The sequence below is a fragment of the Manduca sexta genome, chromosome 28, assembly GCF_014839805.1.
Source record: "Manduca sexta isolate Smith_Timp_Sample1 chromosome 28, JHU_Msex_v1.0, whole genome shotgun sequence".
Taxonomy (NCBI): domain Eukaryota; kingdom Metazoa; phylum Arthropoda; class Insecta; order Lepidoptera; family Sphingidae; genus Manduca; species Manduca sexta.
Window position 1 is genome coordinate 9,686,695 of NC_051142.1, and position 12,212 is coordinate 9,698,906.

Genomic DNA, 12,212 nt, shown 5'->3' on the forward strand with positions numbered 1-12,212 from the left:
ATATTATTCGCGTGCCCGAATTATTTTGTCACGTGGTACGTGTGCCATTCACCATCCCTGCTATAAGCTATATAACATCACGCTATGACTAATAGGAGTGGAGCATCAATGAAAAATGGTGCATAAACGGGGTTAATTTAATCCTTTTGAGAGCTGTTGCGTTTTATCCCCGTAACTTGCTGCCGTGGGAAATATTTTAAATCTGATTTTTAAATAGATGACGCTGAGGATCTGTATAGAGATTTAGGCTACTTACTACTTACGTACTTTTGTAGCGGGAAAGGCCTTTAACACGGACGAAGCCGAAACATCAAAGCGAAAAAAGAAACAGCCTGTAGTTAATTTATATAAAGTAGAAAATAAAACTATTTTTTAAATATGGTGAGTCTTTTATTATAGTATGATTGTAATTTATATGCACAAGTTGCTCATACATGGCACTGGTGTTTTATAGACTGTCAAAAACATGAAAAATATTCTAATCGCATTGAATATCCTGCTCAGTAACAGTTACATTTATTAATACATTTAACCTTATACTACATGTGTAATTACAGTTAATTCTCAATATAACATTCTAATGCATACTCAAATTCATCTTCATGATCACAATGTAGTTAATACATTTCTTACAATAATTTTAGTTACAATAGATATTGAATAACTTTGTTCAAGCTCTCTTGAAGATTTGGCTACAATTTTTACATTTCTACATTATTGCACAAATTTGGTGTGGTTGGTGCAGCTTGATACTGTTGTTATATGGAAATATAATTTTTAAACAGATTTAGGCCTTTATAACGTTTTAAGTCAGTAAGTAGTTACTATTGTTTGTTCACTGTCGCCGTCGGTTCCTCGGTCCGCCACATGTAAACGAATCACACGTCTCCACCCCGATCGTAATCGCAAACTTTAAATTATAGCCAAAAACAGTCCAACAAATAAGTATTACTTAAAATTATCATAAAAATTTTATCACAAAACTATTACAATGTTTGAAGAATATATTTTTCAAGTTTAACATCATTAAATCGCCTCATTCAGGGGTCATACCGGAAGGACAAATCGATGTCATCACGGTAACATACACATATAAATTATGAACAGTACACGTGTAATAACCAATACTTTCAAATGCACCAACCAGAACTGCACAGATTCTACATTGCATTAATTGGTCACATTATATTGTCAATGAATAACCTATTCGTGTCTACCTCGTGTCTGTACAATGAACAACAGCCGAGGCGTCCATCACGCCTCGGCCCCGCACTGTGACCGGTGTGTAACCACTCCGACACTCGACCACAACCATCACTCACTCACCACTCAAACCGCACTCGCCCTCCATATAGTGATATAACGTCGTACAAATCGATCCTAACAGCGTCTTACGGCACAACCTAAACAATATAAGCAGAGAGACAACATACAATACTTAAAAATAAGTGTAAAATACTTCAGTGTCCCATAGTAATCATTAACCATAGGTCTGTCTACCTTTTACTATTGTCATAAACTGTAATGCAATCGACTATCTAATACAAAAATAATGGTCATAGCTCTGAATTTATGTGTTAATTTACTTTTAGTCGCTCAAATCTTTATATTATGACAAAATGCAGCAAACAGAATTTTGACAACAAAAGGAATTGGATAGACTATATAAACTTAATACTAAGTAAATGCTCAAGTTTCAAGACTAACAATAAAATTATATCATCAAAATCGTTCAATAAAAGTAACCATTGTTATATTGTATACTTTAATAATTTGTTAGTAACACCAGTATGTTTTCTCCAAATGTATTGGGTCAATATAATATGTTTTCACCATTTATGAAATTCATAAGAAAAATAATATATTATATGGTCCATAGCAAACGTTAATAATTATATCGCTCCTACATAAAGCGATCGAAATTGAATAATGTACAATAATTATTTTGTTCAATACTTTTGTATTAAGTTAACCCGACAAACGGCTCAAATTAAATGGGCTCTATAAAATTTCGCCAACTTGTATTGATTGTTGTGGGTAAAACAGTTTGAAAAAAACCGGGAATCGATCCTCATCGGCTATCGGCAGATTACATAAAAGATCCTAAACCCTAACTGCGGATCAATGGTAGGAATGAACCAATGAATGTAAGTTATTTGTAAGCATGTCAAACAAACTTTATTCTGATAGGTCCATTCCGTTATCGATTCGTAGGCAGCGATAAGGATTGATTATAATTGGATATATCTATTATTGTGGGATTAATTTCGACTACCGACAACTGACGTCGGCGAATGAATAATAATATTAATTTATATTGCAAATAGTAATATTTAAAAACAGTAGTCACTTGCGGTTGGAAATCCTGATAAAACACACTAATCGCAATAAAAACGTGTAAAAAATATGGAAAACATCAAAATGAATGTATCGCTAATATAATAATAATCTCAATAACTCAAATTACATAACTGTATTTGCAAGCATTAAGCGACTTTTAATAAATTAACAATATCGTACATAAACCTAATACTAATTAGTAGTAACTATCAAAAGCAAATAGCAAAGCTATCAATGCTGCGATCTGAATTATTAAACAGTATAATGTTTGCGAATACGCATTCCATATTATCCATATTAATATTCAATTGAAATAAAAAAAATGCGCGGTTTTGGTATATTTAAACATTGAATAAAAAATTACAGAATTTGAAACAAGACTACACAAAATTCAAATAATATACTCTCAAACACTCGCATCTATCATTCCACAACATCAGTCATTCCCAATATTATCACTTGCGCCGATTGGTGAGAGCAATCTGGCGACGCACGCGCGCCGCGTCCCTCCACGCCCCGCCACGTCCTCGCCACTCACCAGAGGAATGCGGTCTCGCCTCTCTATTGATGTGTTTCCACTGAACTGTTCTCGCCACCGGCTATCATCACAGTGAAGCTGAAACGGCACTAACGTAACGCGACTACTATTTATATTTTACAACCCGCCTAAATAACTGCCAGTCTTCGTTCGCAGCTACAAAATTTTGCGCTCATTATTCAAAATACTACTCTAATCATCTACCTACATCCTATCCGACCGCGTGCTCGCAACAGTCGAACGAAACACGCCAATAAGAGATCGCGGCGCTAACTAGAATAAGTTAACACTATCATACGACTTTACACAATTTAAAGTTAGTGGACTGCGTTTTTATTTATCGACATTTTTGTAAAAATATGATCACCTCTATTATATGATCGGGCAGCCTCTAGAGGCGCTCGAACGGTAACAGGTCGGTGTCGGGTCGGGGTGTCTGCAGCAAGGAGTGTCGCTCTGTGGCGTAGGCACTGTGTCGCGCTAGTGTGCGTGCACGGCTAGCGGCGCGCTGCGGCGGGCGCCGCCGGCCTGCGCTAATGGCCCTTAGCCGCCTCCTTGGCCGCCATGATCAGCGGCGTCAGCGACGCCAGCGGTCGCGCCAATTTCAGGAACGGGTGCTGCAACGCAATAGACACCAACATTTTACTTATTACGAACATGGTAATAATCTCAAACATATCCTGTCCCTCCTCCCCATTCCCATTCCTCCAATAACGTCAGTACCACATCCAACATTTTCCAAGCTGTGTGGAATCGATGCATGTTGTTGGTCACTGATCAGGATACCCAAATTTGTTTGTCGATCTATTTCTAGACTTATCATAATTTACGTAGGTAAACGCAATTGCTTGTCATGACGCAGTTAATTAAATTATTGAATGTAGCACAGTATACCTTCAGTAAGTCGAGGGCGGTGGCTCGCCTCTCGACGTCCACCTCTAGGCACTGATCGAGGAAGTCTTGGAAAACTGTACTGAGTTTTTCTTTGTCTTTGATGTCAGGCTTGCCGTTAGTGGCAATTAGGTAAAGTGCACGCAGTGGATTTTCATTCAAGTACGGCGGTTCGCCTTCAATCATTTCAATGGCCATTATACCTAATGACCACACATCCACCTGAAAGTAAAAGCTATTACTTAGCTGAATTCTTCAGACCAATTATATCTTGGAGGAAAAGTCAGCTTTGGTTTATTTTCATCTAAACTCTAAAGCAATGTTATAAAACAATCATCATGAATATTTGCTTTGCGTTGAAACGCGAAAGATACGTAACATTACATAAATAAAGTAAAGAAAAAAAAACTCAATAAATGTTACGACTTTTTTAAATGAAAACTCATTATGGTACAAATGTAGTGAAAAGTGAGGAATTAATTACCTTTGGTCCATACTGCTTCCTCGTTACAACTTCGGGGGCCATCCAATATGGCGTCCCCACCATAGTCGTACGTTTATTTTGTTCAGGTGATATTTGTGCGCAAAATCCAAAGTCGGCTGTAAATAAAGCAATTTTCTAAAGTATCTCGAAACTGGCAACAACTTATGGAGCATAATTTTTTTTCTAAAATAACTTTTGCACGCGACTATCCCCGCATGGACCTTCCTGGAATGACAGTTTAAACCAACCGGAGACAAAGAACGTATCACCGTCCGCCGGAATTTTGTCGGCCTGCTATACTGGCGACTTGGCAACTTGGCGAAAGAAGCCCTATGACTGATTTATTACACTGTGATGGTCGCTTTCTAAACAGGTATAAAATATTTTCTGTGAGTGTCCTTCCTGGTACTTGACTGTTGAATGAAAAAATCAATTTCAAAATGAAATGACAACATTGATATGACAGTTTAATATGTTGAAAATCACTACTTACTGAGTTTAACTTGTCCATCTAGGCCGAGCAGTATGTTGTCAGACTTGATGTCTCGGTGTATGACATGGTTGGTATGCAGGAAGTGCAGCGCCTGCAACACCTCGCGACACACCGCCGCGATCTGCCCTTCGTCCATGCAAGTCTCCGTCACCACGTCCGTCAAAGACCCACCCGCCAGGTACTCCATTACAACCCATAGTTCCTACAATGGTACATATGCTATGTAGATGAGCAAAGGGGAGTAATAGCTGTTAGGGAGCTTCTTCCGCGTTTAATAATTAAGGTCAATAAACATTCCTGTTCCCTGTAAAACTAATTAAACAAAAAAGAAGTATATAATATGAAGCAAATGCACTGATATTAATATATTTTAGTGTGTGCGATAACTCTGCTATTTAATTAGGCAGTGAGTACGCGTTGCAACTAACGCAAGATCTTGCTTGTCAACTAGTAATACTGTGTTTACTGACCTCGTTAACGAGATAACTGTCTAGATAGTTGACGACGTTGTTGTGTTTGTTCTCCCGCATCACGAGGATTTCGTTTATAATAAGCTCCTTCTTTGGTTGCTGGCTCAAGTTCATTTGTTTGATGGCAACCTCCATGCCCGTAGATGTTTCTATTGCGGTATATACCGTGCCCGACGCACTAATATAAACAAGATTAAAACTTAATATTCCTCGAATGTTATATGATTAGTAATTTTGCACTTGTATTATAGGGAAAATAAAACAAATAATAACACATAGCATGTACCAGGAAAAAAAAGTACACTTACCCCTGACCAATTTTTTCCATTTTTGTATACTTTCTATTAGGATCACCAACGCTAACAATTGTTCTTAATTTTTCTAATATTTCTTCATCAGTCATTTTCTTTTTTCTTTGCTGCTGTCCTGTCGATCTTCTACATAAATAGAAAATAAAAAATATCAAGTGTGAATTTTAAGCAATACCAAATATTATTTTACGAAATGTATATTTAAAATATGTTTCTATAATACGTACTTTACAAGAACAGAAAAATCAAATTTCAAACTTTATTTGAAATATCCTGATATGTCAGGGGACTTACCCGGTGTCAGTGTTGGCAGCGGCGGTGGTGGTAGTAGTGGTGGTTGTGGTAGTGGTGAGCGGCGCGACAGGCGGTGCGAGCGGGGCGGCGGCAGCAGCTGGATTCTTGTTGCGGTCCAACAAGCCCACGCCCGCCTCCGCTCTGCACACCTGAACGCAAACATAATTATTTATCGTATAAATCCATAATATAACTCGCACCTCGAATGTTCTTCCATCTACATTCCATACATATATTTACTAGCGTTTGATTTAGATTGGGGCGTTATAGATGACGGTTAGCATATTCGTTACTATATTGTCCGCACACAAGTTTGGCTAAATTATTGTGTAATAATGTGTCACGAACTCACGACTCAAAGAAATTTTTAAACGATCCGGCAATAACTCACAGAATGCGTGGTGAGGGCGGGATGCGGCACGTGCGGTGGTGACGACGGCGCGGGCGTCGGCCTCGGCGGCGGAGGTTCCTCTTCTTCTATAGGCTTCGTGTACTGCGAAATATAAAAACCAATACATAGTTTGTGGCCTACCAATATTGTCATAAACTAGTTCTCCTACGACGCGACAGCTATCAACAAAATAACTACAAAATATGCCGTTCACTAAATATCCATTGGGCCTAAGCCTTCGGCTACACAGCATTGGTTTCGATAGCATAACCAGACTGTCACAAGAACTATATTATAGTTTGAAATCTTTCTTTTAAAAATATGCAGTTCCGCCATTTATCCGTTAATCTTCATAGATTGACAGGAACAATAACGAAAATTACGTAACTTTAAAATAAATCATCCTAATAATACTGGAATAGAATACTTTAATGTATAAAAGTATGCTATATTTAGGAAAATAGCCTTAATACTGGTGAACAGATTAGTAATCGCATTTTCTACAGCTGCCACGTCTTATGAAAGATTATACATAACAGTGGAGTTTGTAAATAAAAAAATAACTTGGTCTGCAAATTCTGTTTTTAGGTATGTGTATTTTTCGGAAATCTTGAATATCGAAGTTGAAGTGTCTATACAGCCCACCAAGTAGCAAAAATCGAAATCACCTTCAATTTCATGAAACTTAAATATTTAGCGATTTTAAGTTCTTATTTGTAAAAAGACGAAATTTCTGCTAAACATTTTGACATTTGACTGTCAATGTATTAAATTATGTAGAACAACTAAAAATATATATATTTAAATTTACTAGTTTCGAAGTAATTTCATTCGCATGCGAATTTTCATATCTTCACATGCTAATGCTTATTGCTAATATGTCGCGTGCATTAAAATTGTGCGAATAATATTTCGCAAATTCAAATGCACAATGAAGATTTAGCAAATCGCGCGCAATTAACGAATTAAGTTCAAGGCAATTTTTCTTAATTAACGCCAATTTACCGTCTACACATTTTATTAAAATTATATATTTATTTGTATATTATAGAATACTAGGTACAATACCTAGTAGAAAGTGTAAGTTTTTCATAAAATTAGGTTTAATCTCTATTCAGGCATAATAGATATTATTGTGTGCAATATTATCCGGCCTAATATCACGGTAATTTTCTAAAATTATAAACAATTTAATGAGTCACTCCACGCGCGCGCTTTTTTTCTCGCGCACTCCTCCACTCAAAACAGGCTGCATTAGCATTAGCATTTATCATTATTCCTGCGGGCGCTAAGGAGAGCGCGCACGCTTGCGCTACTATTGCGAAGCACGCTAACGCACGAATTAATTAGCATTTCACGAAATTTAGCAACAATATTTAATTTGTGAAATGCTAAATGTGGTTTAACCAGCTAACAATTAATGCTAATGCTAATTAATCCAACACTAATTACTTACAATACTTTTGGTGCGATCAGGCCGCGAAGGTGGCGGTGGTGGCGGTTCCGGGTGCTCAGTGTCTGTGGGCGTTGACGACGAGGGACTACTAGACGACACCCGCGACACTGACGATCCTGACGCAATTTCAATGACAAATAAAACAGTGCTAGGATGCGCGGCAGTACATAAATTGTCCCCAAGAATCTAAATTAACATGCAAAACGCAATAGGATAGCTTTTACACTTAATTGCTTCCTGTATATCAATTGTATCACTTAATTTTATAAAATTTTTGCTGGTGGTAGGGTACATTTTGTATCCGCCCGGATAACAATCACCATAAATAAAGCGTTAAAGCCCGCTTTAGTGGCCCACATAAGTGTGTCGCATTCCGGCATTAGCCTGTATACGTCCGGTACCAAAAGGCGGGCATACTGGTGTCGGCTGTTGGGGGTAATCATCTGTCGTCAGTCGATATTCAATTGGACCCCGCTCCACTTACCATCAAGTGCAGTGGGGTCATTTTGTCCTGCATGTATAAAAAAAAAACTTTCTTTTATGCTAACTGCAGAATCAATTTGGCTACGTTTTTATGTCACACCTGATGTCATAGCTCATCTGTAGAATCTAAGCTTGAGCAGATTGGGTTAGCTTAAACCCTCACAAGTGATGCCTGACCTGGGTATCAAACCCAAAAGGTAGCTATGCAGCCTTTATGCGTTGGGTCTGCTGAAACTACCCCAATGAGTCAATTTATAGCTCTACTCCATGAAAAACTACATGGCTTTTTAATGTCATTAATTTACTCATTTATTATTAGGTTTTGCTTGCTGCTGTATCATATACTCAACTATGAACATTGTACCAGTTTTTGCTTTAATTTTTAACAAATATCCAAACACTCATACAAACTTTCAAATTTATGATGTGTGAAGGTTTATAATTGGCTATTGACTTTGACAATTTTTTAAGATTACCTGAGTGTGTTGTGTGCATCTGAGCAGATGTCATATATTTGGATGGAGGTGGTTGTGTTGCTGATGCATCATACCACTTGAGGACATCCAACACAGCTTGAGGATTATTCTTTTGCTCCTGTTTGCTGATGTTAGCCGCCATTAGTAACCTGGCCCAAGCCTCCGGCATACCCTGGCAAACAAATAAAGTACCATTCATAATAATGAGCAATATCATTTTTCCAACATAGTTGCCAATTTTAGTACCAACTGCACTGCATATGTTAGGATGCATAGAAAACTATTTTAAATAAAGTTTCTGTAGAAGAATCATGCAATGATATCGTAACTATACTTTGTAAAATTTTTGATGAGCCCTGTAACAGCAGTCACTAAAATCATGCTTGTAAATTTGCATATTTTTTGGACAGAATAATGTATGGGAAAAAAACAATTATTGGTGCAACTGTAGTAAAAGTAATGTTCCTTAATAAATAATAAATAAATAAATTACCTTCAATTGTTAACAATTATTGATCAGTAAAATTGTTACTATAAAAAAATTAATACTAATTTACTTTTAACAGGATCCCAACCCCAGACACTTTACTTTGACAACTGACACAGGGCTCACCCTAAATTTTATGAAGAATGTAGAATGTATGTCCATATGTAATATCAAATAATGTGTTACTATTTATATTCAATGTGTAAGAAATAATAAATTTGTATGTATAATACTTCCATTTTCAGATTAAAAGTGTGATTTGAAACAGTATTTGTGGCACTTAATGTGATTTAATATTTTGCTACAGCATATATTAGCCATACAATACATATAATGTTATGGTGCTAATTGTCCTAACCACAAAACTAATGTGTGACAATACAATGTTGCTTATTTAGTAAGTAAATAATGTAAAAAATAAACAAAATACATAGCTATGCTTTCTAAACATATTGCATTACACAAAAAGAATATTGATATTATATAGACATTACTGAACTATACTGAGAGTTAATTAATAGATCTCTACATCATCCATAGTTGAAATATATATTCTTTAATTTACAATGCATACACAAATATGATAATATAAGCTGTTACTTACTGTCATAGGCAGCTTGAAACAAAAGCGGTAATACATGGAACTCAATTACATGATATCAGTCCTCACTATTACAGTATACTTTAATGTTATTGTACTTTATAAACACTCGGCTAAGCTTAAAGAGACATCATGTCTCACATGATGCTCTATGTGGAACTATACATTCCATATGTAATTATATTATGTTCCTCTTTATCTGATTAAAATAACTTCTAGAAGGGGATCATGCATCTATAATGCTCTTATGACCAAATGCAAAAAATTTGAAAATAATTTCAACTTTCATCTACATTTTACAAAATTCATAATTCATTTCAAAGTTTGATATTTCAACAATTACCAATTACATTTTTATTTCTAATAGTATTAATTAGTTGTGTATTTCTATAAAAAATAATTAAAAAACTAAATTTGAGTAGTCAGTCTTTCTTTTTAAAAAAGCAAAGCATCAAAGCGATGAGGCAATGTGTAGAGGCAGTGAAGCTTCTTAATCTCCAATATATTAATCCAATTTAAGCCTATATGACTTGATAAAGAAATCTTTTTTAGTGCTTTGAAACCCACACACCACATGATGACTCATACATGTTTATGTAAGCAGTGTCACACATCAACCATACACAAATCAGTTTATATTGTGGAATATGAAACTCTGGACTCAATGGTGTAAATGTTATAGTCTAACTGGTCAAATCAAAAGTGCTTCTCTCATTTTGACCCTCATTTAGCAGTGCAATGTCACAGGACAATATGCATCATGCAGTTTGTATTAGAATTAAAGAGGTATCAAATAAAAACAAACTCTGCATCATGTTATGCATGTTACTGGATATTGGGAATGTGAAGTAACAAAGTATCTTGTTACAAAGCACCTAGGTATCTCATCCAACCTAAATTACAATTAGTTCAATACAAGGGTTTCATTGAACAGATGCTATATAAGATTATATTACTTACGGTGAATTCTCCAGTCACAGCATCAAAACCCACATGAACTGTATGTTCAAAGTTAGTTGGATAGCTAATATTTGGTTTGTTGTCATTATGTGCAGTGCTCTTTGATCCTTTAATTTTAGCTTTTAAAGTTTTCTTTTTCCTGTCGCCGGCATCGTCTGGTTCTGTAAATATAATACATCGTTATACTAATGAGTACCGATTAGGAATTCAGTCCCACTATTGTCATGTCCACTCATTATCATGTTTGATTCATATAAGCAACGATTCATGCACATTTAGGGTTTTGCTTGGCAACCGAGGACCGTTGTTACCTTTAGGAAGAGGCCTCATGTCGACGGAGGCGACGGAGTCACCGCGATCGGTAGCACGGTTACTGGTGAGCCGCACCGGCGGTGCCGGCGGTTTATCTTCGTCACTAGACATTGTCTGTACTTCACACGCGCCCTGTTAACACAATAAACATTATGAATTAAGACGAATCACATCACCGTCACTTGTAACTTTTATTGTACGATAGGTACACTTGCCAATCGACAGAAATTTCACCCAATAATCTCGAACACATTCGAATGTCGCAACATGATTCACACTGCACAATATACTCTGTTCATTAAAATAACAACAGCAGCACTTCACTATAAAGCCTGACAGACATTTTACAATAAGACCCAATAGTAAAACACAATATTACTCATGGACGCGCCCCGCTAAGATTTGCAACTGCGACAAAATGATACGGTTTTGACTTGAAAGCATATTTTTTTAATTACCTGTTTGTATACGAAATCCAGACTATTATAAAAGTATACAGTTTAAACTTGTATTACATTTCATTGAGATACGACATTTAAAAACATATTAATAAGAATTTTATATTTTAGTCATTCACACACATAAAACGATAGCAATGATGACTAGAGCCGCCATTACACTATGATTTAGGGATGTGCAAATGTTTAATAGTAATAGTGAATTTTGAAATCGATAAATGAAATTTACCTATTATATACAAAATTAAAATTATGTAAAAAAAGTTTTTTGATAAGTATCGTGTTATTTTGACGCCGCCATTGTAAATTGGTCATTGTTTTTATTTAAAAATCAATTATGAGTCATAATATATAAAATTATACGTTATTTATACGTAACGTAGCGTTTTTTATAACGATATTTTGAAGTCGGCCCTGTCAGACCACAAGCATAAAAAAGTTACTTGAAATACTCTTTTATCGTTGTTGAAAACTGATGATTATAATTTTCTTTGCTGATGACAACCTGGTAAATTTCGAGTTGATTTCGAGTACATCAATAATTAGAATGCTTCTCTTTACGACACTTTCTAAAAGCCTAAGAAATTGGAAGGGTTTTTAAATACCTCAAACGTAGCAGCTGAAGCAGAAGTAGAGAGATGTCGTAGGACACTATTCATTTTTTTTTCTTGTAATTATTTAAATCTGCATTCAAAGATGTTGAAAAAAATTAGTAACAAAAAAAATTGATGGATTCGGTTCTGAATTTAGAATCGGGATTCCGAATG

General features: G+C 35.9%; 1 protein-coding gene across 2 annotated transcripts; it reads right to left on the reverse strand.

Annotated features, from left to right (window-relative positions):
- Window positions 1-368: 368 nt before the first annotated feature.
- Window positions 369-11,610, reverse strand: LOC115445134 (serine/threonine-protein kinase PAK 3). 2 transcript variants are annotated; one of them, XM_030171263.2, is made up of 13 exons: window positions 11,446-11,610; window positions 10,987-11,119; window positions 10,676-10,836; window positions 8,628-8,799; window positions 7,669-7,784; window positions 6,213-6,314; window positions 5,822-5,970; window positions 5,525-5,653; window positions 5,217-5,394; window positions 4,747-4,948; window positions 4,254-4,369; window positions 3,773-3,991; window positions 369-3,495 (listed from the first exon to the last, which is right to left on the reverse strand). In XM_030171263.2, exons 2-13 carry the CDS (start codon window positions 11,096-11,098, stop codon window positions 3,412-3,414), a joined length of 1,740 nt encoding a protein of 579 aa, XP_030027123.2. In that variant the 5' UTR covers window positions 11,099-11,119; window positions 11,446-11,610; the 3' UTR covers window positions 369-3,411. The 2 variants fall into 2 exon arrangements, with proteins under 2 accessions (XP_030027123.2, XP_030027124.2); XM_030171264.2 differs by lacking the exon at window positions 11,446-11,610 and adding an exon at window positions 11,203-11,427.
- Window positions 11,611-12,212: the final 602 nt, after the last annotated feature.